Source organism: Rhinoraja longicauda, chromosome 1 (genome assembly GCF_053455715.1).
Source record: "Rhinoraja longicauda isolate Sanriku21f chromosome 1, sRhiLon1.1, whole genome shotgun sequence".
NCBI classification, from domain to species: Eukaryota; Metazoa; Chordata; class Chondrichthyes; order Rajiformes; family Arhynchobatidae; genus Rhinoraja; species Rhinoraja longicauda.
The window spans coordinates 38,170,526-38,186,008 of NC_135953.1; the positions used below are offsets into that span (position 1 = coordinate 38,170,526).

General features: G+C 41.7%; 1 protein-coding gene across 1 annotated transcript in view; it reads left to right on the top strand.

The window, feature by feature from the left end:
- pdzd2 (PDZ domain containing 2) overlaps positions 1-15,254 on the top strand; it is a 274,116-nt gene extending 258,862 nt beyond the window's left edge. Inside the window, exons 24-26 of the mRNA XM_078395102.1 lie at positions 1,665-1,941; positions 7,631-7,765; positions 11,515-15,254. Of these exons, the coding sequence (XP_078251228.1) occupies positions 1,665-1,941; positions 7,631-7,765; positions 11,515-11,678 (576 nt within the window). The 3' untranslated portion in view covers positions 11,679-15,254. The remainder of the gene's footprint in view (positions 1-1,664; positions 1,942-7,630; positions 7,766-11,514) is intronic.
- The last annotated feature ends 229 nt before the right edge of the window (positions 15,255-15,483 follow it).

Sequence of the window (15,483 nt, forward strand, 5' to 3'; positions counted from 1 at the left end):
AGATGCTTGCTTTGTTTATTTCCTAAACTAGTGATGATTATATTATTTAATAGGTAAAAGTAATTGATAAGTATCATATTACATATTTTAGAGCTCACTTTCAATAGTTCAAAAGTTTCAATATACTCTAAGACTTCAATAATCTGCTATCTGACTATTTGGAAGTCCTGGCATCATGGTTCCCAGCCTCCCTTTCACACACTGGGGACCCAGTTTCCATCGTCTCTTTTGTGCACAGGAACCCTGGTTCCCACATTCCCTGTGTCACACCAGGGCCTCGGTTCCCATACTCCATTTTGTACACTGGGGTTCTGGCTCCCATAGACCTACTCACACTCTGGGGCTCTGGTCCTCATGTTCCCTTTCACACACTGGAGCCCCTGTTCCCTTCTTCCCTTTCATACACTGGGGCCTCAGTTCCCACCATCCCTTTCTCACAATGGAGCCCTGATCCCTCCTTCCTTTTCACACACCAGGGCTTTAGTTCCCTCCTTCGCTTTCACGCACCAGGGCCCCAGTGTGTGAAAGGAAAGGTGGGAACTGAAGCCGGAGCCCACTTCCCACCTTCCCTTTCAGCGTGCCAGCAGGTATGGGCGGCACGGTGGCGCAGTGGTAGAGTTGCTGCCTTACAGCGCTTTCAGCACCAGAGACCCGGGTTCGATCCCGACTGCAGGTGCTGTCTGTACGGAGTTTGTACGTTCTTCCCGTGACCGCATGGGTTTTCTCTGAGATCTTCGGTTTCCTCCCACACTCCAAAGACGTACAGGTTTGTAGACTAATTGGCTTGGTATAAATGTAAAAAAATTGTCCTTGGTTTGTTTAGGATAGTGTTAATGTGTGGGGATCACTGGTCGGTGCATACTTAGTGGGCCGAAGTGCCTGTTTCTGCGCTGTATCTCAACACTAAACTAAGGTATGTGGTTGGAGCCAGGAGTTGTAGAGTTTAGCCAGTGCCAGGCTGTGGGCTGGCTGTGTTGCCGGAGTCAGGGCTAGGATCTGGAACAGCAGGGGGAAAAAAAAATAAAAAATTACTGAGGATAAATCATTGATGTCGTAAATGCAGTACAGTTCAGGTTTGGGATGATTGGTGCCAACAGGTGGGAGATCCCAACTTGAAATTAAAATCACAATTTAAATAAAGGGACACAAAATGCAAAGTGTGTCATTTGGGAATGTTAAAAGAAACTAGGCCAAGTGGATCCGTTGGGCCTAAACCTCTCCTGCATTGGTGCAGCACCCTCTCCTCCACCCCACCCCCCTTCCCCCCTCCCCCCTTCCCCCTCCCTCTCTTCCCCCCTTCCCCCCTTCCCCCCTCCCTCCCCTCCCCCTTCCTCTTCCCCTCCCCCCCCCACTCCATCCCACTCAACCCCTCTATTCCTTCCTCCTTCCCCTTCCCTCCCTCCCCCCCTTCCCTTATTTAAACTTTAAAATGTGAGTAACTTTAAAAATATAACATCAGTTTCAATGAAACTTCCATTACCACCAAAGGGACGACGGTGAGTAAGGTGGGCCTAAAATTGCCGCGCTATCATGTACCATTTTGGCTGTAGTTCAGGAACAAACAAACAAACAAATGAGAGTTTTAGTATATAGATGGTGTTACTTTTGTAGACTTGTTATAAATCACAAAAGACATCTCTTAAATCTTAAACCTTTACTTGCAGATTCACAAAGTATTTTTACGAGGAGTGGCAGCTCAAGAAGGCACTGTTCAGAGAGGTGATTACATCTTATCCATCAATGGAATCTCCTTGATAAATGCCACACATGGAGATGCTCTCAATGTACTTCACCAAGCTCGCATACCTAAACAGGCCATCATTGTGATTAAAAAGGAAGGAAAGGAAATGGAAGAGACTTTATCCAAGGCAGATTCATCACTTCCTAAAGAAATCCATCCTGCACTTCGAGACAATGCTACCTTAAAAGAAGCAGGAACAGGTAGGGGTTATCAGAGAGCAAATATAAAGAACAATGTAATATGACAGTTGAGATCAATCTTCAGTAAATCCACTGTTTTAATGTCTATGGCTCTGATCATTAACTCCTGCGGAGCAGGAAACTCTCAGATTCAGATTGCACCATACTGTTAGTCGATCATGGTAGCAATGGAAGTGGGATGATATACAGGCACCTTGCTTTGTACCTGGAGGTTACTTGCTTGAAAAGCAGCGCATAATTCAACAATACATAAATTAAACGTGTACGCAACTATGCTGTCAGCAGTAAATTTGAGCGCATTATTCCATAAATACTAAGGCGCTCATCAAGCTTTGGTATTAAGATGTCGAACAATCCCTGTTCCGGACGTACACTGGCCCCATCCCCAAACTCTACCCCCGCTACATCGACGACTGCATTGGTGCTACCTCTTGTACCCATGCAGAACTCACTGACTTCATACACGTCACTTCCAATTTCCATCCTGCCGTTAAATATACTTGGACTATCTCCGACATCTCCCTCCCGTTTCTGGACCTCACCATCTCCATCACAGAAGACAGACTAGTGACTGACATCTACTATAAACCCACTGACTCGCACAGCTATCTGGACTACACTTCTTCCCACCCTGTCTCCTGCAAAAAGTCTATCCCCCTACTCCCAATTCCTCCGTCTACGCCGCATCTGTGCCCAGGATGAGGTGTTTCACACTAGGGCATCAGAGATGTCCTCATTTTTCAGGAAACGGGGCTTCCCCTCTTCCATTATAGATGAGGCTCTCACTAGGGTCTCTTCTACATCCCGCAGCTCTGCTCTTGCTCCCCCTCCCCCCATTCGTAACAAGGACAGAATCCCCCTCGTTCTCACCTTCCACCCCATCAGCCAGCGTATCCAACAAATCATCCGCCAACATTTCCGTCACCTACAACGGGACCCCACCACTGGCCATATCTTCCCATCCCCTCCCCTTTCTGCGTTCCGCAGAGACTGTTCCCTCCGTAACTCCCTGGTCCACTCGTCCCTTCCTACCCAAACCACCCCATCCCCGGGCATTTTCCCCTGCAACCGCAGGAGATGCAACACCTGTCCCTGTACCTCTCCCCTCAACTCCATCCAAGGACCCAAACAGTCTATCCAGGTGAGACAGGTTCACCTGCACCTCCGCCAACCTCATCTATTGCATCCGCTGCTCTAGATGTCAACTTCTTTACATCGGCTAAACCAAACACAGGCTCGGCGATCGTTTCGCTCAACACCTTCGCTCAGTCCGCCTTAACCAACCTGATCTCCCTGTGGCTGAGCACTTCAACTCCCCCTCCCATTCCCAGTCTGACCTTTCTGTCATGGGCCTCCTCCAGTGCCAAAGTGAGGCCCACCGGAAATTGGAGGAACAGCACCTCATATTTCGCCTGGGCAGCTTGCAGCCCAGCGGTATGAACATTGACTTCTCCAACTTTAGATAGTTCCTCTGTCCCTCTCTTCCCCTCCCCCTTCCCAGTTCTCCCTCTATCTTCTTGTCTCCACCTATATCCTTCCTTTGTCCCGCCCCCCTGACATCAGTCTGACATCGATCCTGACTACGGGTGCTGCACTGTAAGGAGTTTGTACGTTCTCCCCGTGACCTGCGTGGGTTTTCTCCGAGATCTTCGGTTTCCTCCCACACTCCAAAGACGTACAGGTATGTAGGTTAATTGGCTGGGTAAAATGTAAAAATTGTCCCTAGTGGGTGTAGGATAGTGTTAATGTACGGGGATCACTGGGCGGCACGGACTTGGAGGGCCGAAAAAGGCCTGTTTCCGGCTGTAGATATATGATATGATATGATAAGGGTCTCGACCCGAAACGTCACCCATTCCTTCTCTCCTGAGATGCTGCCTGACCTGCTGAGTTACTCCAGCATTTTGTGAATAAAAAGCTTTGGTATTAAAGTAACAGGTGCGTTATTTCAAAAATGCAAAATCAAACATGTGTAAAACACACGGTGCCTGTAATTGTCATCAGTGCTCTGGACTGGTGAAGGGGAAAGCCAATCTTAAAATGTAAGAGTCATAAATACTATTTAATAATTAATCAGCCCTAAAGAATAATGTCACATTTTGGACTGCAATTCCCTCAGTTAATTATTTCAAAACTTTTTTCTTTATAAAATCTTATTTTCTAAACAGTTTAGCATTTTAACTTCCAGCTTAATCACGTACATATAGTCCAGTATTTTGTTTAAATCCATAAGATGTTCAAATTGGCTTAAAATGATTCCCTGCCAAAATTTGATTTCTGAGAGAATTTTTGAATGTGGGTGTTTAATGTGCTTGATTACGTCATCCTTGGTTGGTATTTAATTGTTATTGAGGTTGACTGGGTGAAAACCACATGACACCAAACATCCTTAGACCTTGTGGGAAGCTGTCTTTAAGGTCAATGGCAACCTCTAACACTTTTCTGGTGACTACAAAAATCTTCATCAATGAGTTTTGGCATGTATTCAGATGGACATTACATCATGGCACTATTTGAAGATGAGCAATAAGTTCTCTGGTTTCCTGAACTAACCTCGCACTTCAGCTATAACACAAAATAACATCAATAATTCATTCCTTTAGTGAGATTTTATCGAGTAGAAATTTCCCATCTCCATCCGTTTAACATCAATTTTTTAATTGCTTTACTTAAAAAAGTCATACTAAGTATTAGAAATGTCTAAAATGTTTATTTGCAATATATTTTGCAATACATTCATTGGTCCTAAGTTCGGCCAGCATTGCCATCATCAGTCAATTCATCAGGCTGACAGTCAATTCTCTGAACTTAATCGGTTGCTTTATGAGCAACTGCTCAAAAGCTGCATTTGCAACCTTTACACGCTTGACTGTTAATCTTGCCAGCATAAGGGGGGAATGTTGTGTTGATCTGGATTCTAATACAGAGCACAGTACAGTGTTGACTACACTGGATTCTAATACAGAGGACAGTGTAGGGTGGACTACACTGGATTCTAACACCGAGCACAGTACAGTGTGGACTACATTGGATTCTAACACCGAGCACAGTACTGTGTGGACAGCATTGGATTCTAACTCAGAGCACAGTACAGTGTGGATGGACTACATTGGATTCTAACAGAGCACAATACAACATGGATTCCACTGGATCCTAATACAGAGCTCAGTGCAGTGTTTTTTTTAATCAAAAATAGATTTATTCAAGTATTTACAATACTATTTACACCCATCACCATAGTACAAGTAAAACAAATATTCTTGAACAACTATGTTGGGGCGTTCCACCCCCCGCGGTGCTCAGCAGTCCCAAAAATCCCCCAGGGTGCCCGTGGACAGCGCGTAGTCCCTCTAATACCACCCGGGTGCGGATGTAACCCCGGAAAAGGGGCAAGAGCACAGGACAGTGTGGACTACACTGGATTCTAACACAGAGCACTGCAATGTAGATTCCACTGGATTCTAATACAGAGCACAGTGCATTGTGGACTACAACCAATTCTAAGTCATTGCTGACTTCATCCTGTAACCAAATAATACAAATGTAAATAATGGGCTCGCTGGCATTGGACCTGGATTATAACTGACATTTATGCCTGCTCCTAGCCCCGTGGTGGCAATTACCTTTTGCAGCCACGCAACTCCTAACATCCTATTGGTATCATTGCTGCAGCCCTTTTGCAAAGCAGCCCAGTCCACAAGTGACAATTAGGCCACGGAGAGTGGAGACTAAAGTCCCAACTAGTCTGATGGCCTTCAGACAGTTCATCCTGTCAAAGGACTTTTTTACTGTTAAATTTTGCAGCAGTTGCAAAACCCCAATGAAACATGGAACATTTTAGAGACTTCAGCAGAGTTAATATGGGGAATATGTTTCCCCAGCTAAGATATCGGGAATCAAGGATCAAAATAAGAGGTGCATCAATTTGATTGAGATGAAAGAACATTTCAATCAGAAGGTGGAGAGTTTTGGGAATTCCATACTTTGTAGAACTGTGGAGGCTCAAACATGAAGTTTTATCAAAAGCAACACTGATAGATTTCTGGATTTTGAAACAAAGGAAAAGTGAATATGTGGATAGGACTGGGAAAATTATGTTGAAGTAAAAGATCGTCCATGTTTAACTTTTTAAAAAATTAATACAAATTAAAATCTTATTAAACGTATGTGAGTTGGGTAGTGTTAGATATCCCAGTTGTCATTGCATAAAACCGAGAGGCCAAAGTGCAATGTATGTATTCCCTTAGCTCGGTATATTACAGAATGACCCTGGACCTGGTGGTATGTCCAGGAACTGCATGGCAGATGCAGTTTAATGTGGATAAGTGTGAGGTTATCCACTTTGGTGGTTAGAATAGGAAGGCAGATTATTATCTGAATGGTGTCAAGTTAGGAAAAGGGGACGTACAACAAGATCTGGGTGTCCTAGTGCATCAGTCACTGAAAGGAAGCATGTAGGTACAGCAGGCAGTGAAGAAAGCCAATGGAATGTTGGCCTTCATAACAAGAGTTGTTGAGTATAGAAGCAAAGAGGTCCTTCTGCAGTTGTACAGGGCCCTAGTGAGACCACACCTTAAGTACTGTGTGCGGTTTTGGTCTCCAAATTTGAGGAAGGATATTCTTATTATTGAGGGCGTGCAGCGTAGGTTTACTAGGTTAATTCCCGGAATGGCGGGACTGTCGTATGTTGAAAGACTGGAGCGACTAGGCTTGTATACACTGGAATTTAGACGGATGAGAGGGGATCTTATCGAAACATATAAGATTATTAAGGGGTTGGACACGTTAGAGGCAGGAAACGTTCCCAATGTTGGGGGAGTCCAGAACAAGGGGCCACAGTTTAAGAATAAGGGGTAGGCCATTTAGAACGGAGATGAGGAAAAACCTTTTCAGTCAGAGAGTTGTGAATCTGTGGAATTCTCTGCCTCAGAAGGCAGTGGAGGCCAATTCTCTGAATGCATTGAAGAGAGAGCTAGATAGAGCTTTTAAGGATAGCAGGTACGGTACGGTAGCACAGCGGTAGAGTTGCTGCTTTACAGCGAATGCAGCGCCGGAGACTCAGGTTCGATCCTGACTACGGGTGCTGCACTGTAAGGAGTTTGTACGTTCTCCCCGTGACCTGCGTGGGTTTTCTCCGAGATCTTCGGTTTCCTCCCACACTCCAAAGACGTACAGGTATGTAGGTTAATTGGCTGGGTAAAATGTAAAAATTGTCCCTAGTGGGTGTAGGATAGTGTTAATGTGCGGGGATCGCTGGGCGGCACGGACTTGGAGGGCCGAAAAGGCCTGTTTCCGGCTGTATATATATGATATATGATATGATATGATAGCGGAGTCAGGGGGTATGAGGAGAAGGCAGGAACGGGGTACTGATTGAGAATGATCAGCCTGGATCATGTTGAATGGCGGTGCTGGCTCGAAGGGCCGAATGGCCTGCTCCTGCACCTATTGTCTATTGAACTCTTACTCCCACGTCTGACATCCAGTATATTCTGTAGTCCTGTGCTGTGAGAGAAGTCTGGCCCATTAAAATTAATCTATCTGGATACAAACTCAAAACTAATTTGCTTGGTGTTTTTCAGAATTGAAATTTCCACATATCCTCTTTTTCATGTATTCATCACTGGGCAGGAATACAATCAAGTGTTCTTTTCCCTGCTAATGTTTCATTTGTTTTTGGTTATTAAAGGCATGAATGTGGACCTAGAAGGAGCTATCACTGTGGTGCTGCTAAAGACCTCTGCTGGTCTCGGATTTAGTCTAGACGGTGGGAAGGCTTCAATCCATGGAGACAGACCACTTCATATTAAAAGAATTTTTAAAGGTAATTAGTCCTTCCAAAAAAATATTCGTATGAATATTTCCTTTCTGATTGGTTCAAGACAAACAGAATGCCTGTTAATTGCAAACTTTTAATTATGGTTGCACTCAGAATGTAATAAAGAGCTATTACTATTAATACCTGTTACCACTATTTGGATGTCTAAATTGGAACTGCAAGCTGATATTAGCAATATTAATGACTCCACTGATTCCCAAGTGAGTGAGATAATAATGTCATGAGGTCAGGTTGGTGGAAAAGATAAGAGGTAGCAGAGGCAATATAATGTAAAGGGTATGATACTAAAGTAGATGTAGGGGCAGAGAGAAAAAAAGTGTAGACATTTGTAAATTTATGGAGTTGCAGTACAAGTTAAGTTGTAGTTTGCAAGTGGTTTCAGGAAGAATATGGAACAGTGGACATCCTGTAAAGAAGCTTAGCGAGCAAAAGCAGGGAAGTTATGATGAGCCTTTTTAAGAGTTACTCCAGCATTTTATGTCTGCCCTTTTTAAGAGGCTAGTTCAGGCATAGCTTGTCACCACAGTCAAGGTACATGAAGCGCTGAGTCGAGAAAATAAATGAACAGTGGGCACCTGGGGAATGTTGTTGAACTGAGCAACCTAGAAGTACAAATTTATAGTTCTCCGAAAATGGTGTCAAAAGTGGAGAGGGTGGTAAAGAAGGCTTTTGACATAAGTTCATATGTTCTAGGAGAAGAATAATGCCATTCAGCCCATCAAGTCTACTCCGCCATGCAATGGCTGATCTATCTTTCCTTCTCAACCCCATTCTCCTGCCTTCACCTCATAACCCCTGACACCTGTACTATTCAAGAATCTATCAATATCCACCTTAAAAATATCCATTGACTTGACCTCCAGTGGTCTGTCACAATGAATTCCACAGATTCACCACCCTCTGACTAAAGAAATTCCTTCTCATCTTTCTTTATTCTGAGGCTATGGCCTCTGGTCCTAAACTCTCCCACTAGTGGAAACATCCTCTCCACATTCACTCTATCCAGGCCTTTCACTATTCGGTATGTTTCAATGAGGTCCCCCCTCATCCTTCTAAACTCCAACAAGTGGATGCCCAGTGCCTTCAAACGCTCATCAAAGATTAACCCAGGGATCATTCTCATAAACTTCCTCTGGACCCTCTCCAATGCCAGCACCTCCTTCCTCAGATATGGGGCCCAAAACTGCTCACAATACTCCAGATGTAGCTGACCAGCGCCTTATACAGCCTTAGCATAACATCCCTGTTTTTGTATTGTAGCCCTCTCAAAATAAATGATAGCATTGCATTCGCCTTCCTTACTACCGATTCAATTTGCAAATTAACTTTTTGCGAATTGTTCACCAGCACTTTGCACCTCCAATTTCTGAATTCTCTCTACATTTAGGAAATAGTCTATGCCTTTATTCCTACTACCAAAATGCATGATTCCACACTTTGCTGCGCTGTATTCCATCTCCCAATTCTCAGCCCACTCTCCCAAACTGTCCAAGTTCTTCTGCAGTCCCTGCTTTCTCCACACTACATGCCCCTCCACCGATCTTCGTATAATCTGCAAACTTGGCCACAAAGCTTCATCCAAATCATTTATAAACACCATGAAGAATAGCGGCCCCAGCACTGACCCCCATGGAACATGCTGGCAGTTATCTGTGAGGGTATTGGGTAAAGAAGTTGCAATGTTATGATGCAGTTGTACAAGACATATTGGAGTACTTGGAGTATTGTGTTTAATCTTGGTCATCTTGCCATAGGAAAGAAGCCATTAAGCTGGAAAGAGTGTAAAAAGGATTTACAAGGATGTGGCCAGGACTGGAGGGACTAATTTATAGGGAGAGATAGGGCAGGCTGGGTCTTTATTCATTGAAAGATTTAATAGGAAGCTCAAGGGCATCTTTTTCAAACAGAGGGTGGAGGGTATATGGAACAAGCTACCAGAGAAGCTTTAGCTCTAAAGTTTAAAGTCTAAAGGAATTGGCTGAGGCAAGTACAATAACAACATTTAAAAGACATTTGGGCAGGCCCATGGATAGGGAAGGTTCAGTGGGATATGGATCAAATGCAGACAAATGGAACTAGCATAGATGGGCATTTTGGTTCACATTATGGACAGGTTAGGCCTAAGGGCCTTTTTTGATACTCTATGAATCTATATACTGAAACGTTTGCAGGACTGGGGGATTTACTAGATGGGGAGATGTTGGGACACTTTTTAGCACCAGGACAGTTGAGAATCAATGTTCTAGATATGTTCAGAATAGTGAGGACTTATTCTACAGGGTAAGTGATTTGCCTTGGTGGAGAAGTTGAGAACTAAAGGACACAAGTTTAAAGTAAATATCAAAAGGACCTTCGGTTACTTTTGGAAAGATTTCCTTACACAGCATCTGGAAATCATTGTCTAATAAAATGGAGGCAAGTTCAGTCAAAGATTTCAAAAGGGATCAGTACTCAGGGTAAAATATTGTATCATTGTGGAAAAAAAGGTATAGGATTGGCACCAACTGCATAATTCCACCAAGATCCAATATATGTAACTTAAAAGCCGAATAGCCCAATACTGGACTGCTGGTATTGCAAGTCTGAAGATGAAGTGCAGTAAGTTTGACAAAAGCCCCTGTTAGCCCTGTGAAAATATTATCATGCATACCAGAGGGCAAGCAGTAAGATGGCACAACCCACTAGGCAGAGATTAACTGCAGACTCATGATGTGTAAGCAAAGCATACATATGTTCAGAGACTACTTGCCCCAAAGGCAATCAGTTGTGCTTTAACTGTCAGAACGCTAGATGGAGCTCCACTCCATCACACATAAAGGTTAATGCTTCTCATTACATTTTTGGAGCAAGGAATCAATATTCTTTCCCATTAGAGATAGACAGCATTAACCTTGCTGCCCTGATCACGATACCACATCCACCACATCATCCAAACAACTGTTACACTTCATCTTTCTCGTATGTCATGCGTAAGGTTAGTTTTAGTTTAGTTTTGAGATACAATGCGAACACAGGCCCTTCGGCCCACCGAGTCCGCACCGACTAATGATCTCCGCACATTAACACTACCCTACACACACTAGGGACAATTTTACATTTACACTAAGCCAATTAATCTACAAACCTGTACGTCTGTGGAGTGTGGGAGGAAACCAAAGATCTCGGAGAAAACCCACACAGGTCATGGGGAGAACGTACAAACTCCATACAGACAAGTACCCATTATCTGGATCGAACCTGGGTGTCTGGCGCTATAAGGCAGTAGCTCTACCCCTATGCCACCATGCAGCCATTAATAAGTAATGGAGGTGGGAGTGGGGGAGAATAAGGAAAGAACCAAGGCGAATGTTCCAGAGTGAATTTGTTTCATGGTTACTACCGCTGCACAAGCAGTCCTGCCTCCGACACTTGACCTTTAGTCAGCCATCAGGCATTTCTGTACAAACAAAGAACTGCAGATGCTGGCTTATACCTAATAGCTTAAAAAATGCTGGTCCGTCATCATCAAACTCCCCAGCATGCTGGATTAACAAAGTTTTACTGTACATTTGCAGATGCATTACTGCTCTACTTCCTGTAACATCGTTACACTGAAAGTTTTGTGCCCTTTTTCTGCCTATCTTGTCAAAAGGACAAGAACCCCATTAAATTCCTCATGGAAATAGAAGGACATTCAGCCAATCGTGCTGCTGACTAGCAAGTAACATTCACACTTTACCTGTTATGACACACAGGTGGCGTATCTGAGCAGTCTGGAATGATCAAAGTTGGTGATGAATTGCTCGCAATCAATGGCAAGTTTCTGCATGGCCTCATGCACTACGATGCTTGGAACATCATCAAGTCTGTCCCTGAAGGACCTGTTCAGCTGCTTATTCGAAAAATTAAATCAGTTTAAGGCATAAAGTCCAAATGGAGCATTAGATGACCAATAATATTACTGGGCCAAAGTGATGTGGTAAACTAAATTAAAAGCAAGGAGTTTAACAACAGTGGAGTTTAAATGATCTTCAATTAATGCTAAATCCTGGATGTATTTTTTGGTCAGCTCAACATTGACAGTTGCACAAACGATGATTGCACTTACTGAGAAATCCATGCATTAATTATATGCACAGATTATAAAGACTCCTTAATTTACCTGATTCCATTGAGCATAGATATAAAATGACAAGAGCCTAAAGCTAAGGGTTGACAGTGTGTGCAGGTGTGCTGCTGGAATTTAACTCACTAAAACTACCTGGATTAAACACAGAGCATAGAAACATAGAAAATAGGTGCAGGAGTAGGCCATTCGGCCCTACAAGTCAGCACTGCCATTCAATATGATCATGGCTGATCATCCAAAACCAGTACCCCATTCCTGCTTTCTCCCCATATCCCTTGATTCCTTTAGCCCTAAGAGCTATATCTAACTCTCTCTTGAATACATCACACATAAAAGCAGTGAGACCCTTCAAACGGTTGGCCCATACAAAGCTAATCAGAGTACTGATATGTAGCTATGCCAAGATCAGAGAAAGCAGAATTGCAGCCTATGCTCCAGGACTATGATTCCAGATCCCATTGATAAGAAATAGCGGCTGGTCAGTTGAGCTGGACTATAAAAGTTGTTTAGCTCACATTAGTAGTGCTGAGGCTGCCATAGAGGATTGAATTGGTTCCAATTTTTCATCGCTAGGCACATTCATTTTCAGGCCCTTTAAGCCCTACTCTCATATTGTCACTTGTCATCTACTAAATAACAGATAGTAGTTAACGTTGTGCCTGGGCGCATGTTGTCAGGAAATATTTCTGAGCAAAATTCACCAATATATTGACCTTAGCATGGCTATACACCACTGCCACTGGTGTGTTTCCACAGTTTGGAAAAATTTAAGCGTAAAGGATCTGCTATTAACTGCACAAGCATTTTTCCTCAATCACTCTTGGCAATAAACCTGAGAGTAAATAAGTGAGCATATGCTACGATACAGGCACTTCAGGAATGGAAACACATTCCAGCAGCAGTTGTTCTGCACTTCAGAGTTTCTTCATGAGCGTTTTACCCGGTAAATGCAGCAGCATCCACTGTCAGTGATTATACAGAGAAGAACTCCTTCCCTTTTTACTTTAAAAATTCCGTTGTTTGGAGTTACCAAATTGTAAATTCACTCCATTGATTTCTTCTATCATTACACCAAAAAGAAAAACTGCCCGAATATCTGTTAGAAACAAAACCTATTCTTTCTGTCAGTACTGTGGGTTTACGTTGTTTGTCAGGCCAAACATTTTGCCAAGTTTGCTCCGTGTTTTCTTGTGCAATTCTCGATACAAGGTCAGTGGGTAGATTCCAAGGTTACTTTATTAGGGAGAAAATATTTAGACCAGCATTACATGAGACAACCTCCCCTTCTCCAAATGCTATTTCAATCTTGCTCCTCGTACATGGCATCAATGGGTGGGTATGATGATTACTAACAGTCTCAACTGTGCAAGAGACAGCAGAGCCAAAATGGCAAAGTAAATGAAAATAATGGAGATTAACTCCATGCTATTGTTATTTGATTTATAAGATATTAAAATAAAATAATTAATGTCTCTTTAGCAAACAAAACCACAGCAAAGCAGTCAATTCAGTTAAATACTATGTATGTATTTTCATATCATTAAGACATTTCTTCAACAATTAGCAGATCTAAAGGTGTTTGTAATCATCCAACCCATCAACATCAACAGCCAAATAAATATCCGTATCATTTTATCTGATCCTGGTACTGTAATACAAGAGTGGCTCCCTGCAAATTGCTGGATGCTTTGTTATTACAAGCAATTTGCCAAATGAACTATTAATTCACAGTGCACATATTGCAAAGTTGCAACATATTTTTCTTCAATTAATTTGCGCAGAGTTGGCTAGGAACATTTGAAAGGTAATTTGCTAAACTGGTTTAACCCTTATACCAAAGGGTTTCCCACAATGAACCTCATGTTATATTCAGCAATAAAAAAAACAGTTTAGTGAAAGGAACAGTGTAGTTCACTCCATTGTCGTGAACCAAAATCCCAAGAAATAATTTAATTAAACAAAAAGATATGAAGTCACATGGTGATATTAGGAGAAGTAACTAAATGCTTGGTCAGAGAAGTGGGTTTTTAGGTGTACTTTCCTGGAGAAAGGTTGTGAAATAGGGAATTTCTGGAGTTTAACAAACAACCCTTAGAAAAAATACCACTACAGATCACATGAAGAAAACAGGTGGAATTTCTCAAGAGGTCAAGTAAACAGTTTAGCTTATTCACAGCCTTGTTGGGAAAGCACTACAATTACAGGAAGTTTAAATAGGTGTATTATACAATTCAATTTATCTGAAAGTAAACACTGAACACAATGCCTCAACCAAAAAATTAAGAAACTTAATATAGTGACCAATGAGAAGTGACATCACTTCAGATTTGGCTGTTATAAGTTAAGAAATTTGTTGGGAATTCTTTCAAAAATTAGTTTATTTATAAACTAAATTGTCTTAAAATAAATCAATGTGTATTTGAACACTGATGTCTTCTATTATTGTTGATTTAAAAAAAAAAATCTACCTGGTGTCACCTGTAGACTCATTAATGTGGATGTCTGGGATGTGGCCTATCTAAGTTCCCGAGTGATCTGCTTACTTGCTCGTTTGAAAATTCCCTTTTTGGAGTCCACTGGTTTAAACAAAATGGTTTTGTGTACAAGGCGTTAATCAAAGTTAATTTCTGTTCCAAGATATTTAAGGATTTCTTTGCATATTTTTAATGTTTTGGAGAGAGGTAACTGTTTTGTAGGAAGCACTGGCCTGACCACAGGGAGTAAAACTATTTTTATTCATATCAATTCTTTTTTGGTAAAATTAGCAAAGATGAAACATTCTTTAATCATAAATTCCACTACAAATTAAATACGTTCTAGTCTCCTGGAAATCATATTAGTGCAATATTAGGGTAATCATTGGTCATGTGTCTGCATTTGGTAAAACTATTATAGCCGGTATTACTTAACTGGCAAGTAATATCATTTTATCACTGATTTAGGTTCAAATGCCAGCATAAAGTAAATTCAATCTTATATCTTGTAAAGAAGATCTTGGAGTTACAAATTGCGGTTCAGTTCTGTAAAATTAGCACATTGACTGTTTATGACACATAAAGATTAAATTGTACACTTCTCATTGATTTTCTCGATTGCAAAAGTGCTGAGTTGTCAATAAATAAGTCATTTTAATGTAACATGATAAATTCTAGACCAATCTACTTTTGATTTGAAAGGAAATGTCCGTGTGGGACAAACTGTAAAATATTGCTGTATAATTTTTTTCCGTGAGAATATGACATTTGTCAATAGTTATCTTACATGCCTTCAAGAAATATAGGGGAATAAAAGGGTGCAGTACTAAAAGATGGACTGTATATTTTTAAAGAGGCTTTGCACTCATTATTTAAAGCCAGGAAATCTGTAAAGAGGGTTTTATAGTGATTCAAAATATTATTTTATGAAAATAAAAGTGCATCCTAATCTCACACTGCTGTTTATGATGATTTTGTGTGCTTACATGTGAATCTCCCACTGATCTAACTTTCGTACTATAAATAATATTTGAGTTAATTAAATGAAAATGGTAACAAATGGATATGGATTAATGATTTGCAAACAGAAGTTCAAATCCCAGCACAGCCCATTGTCAATA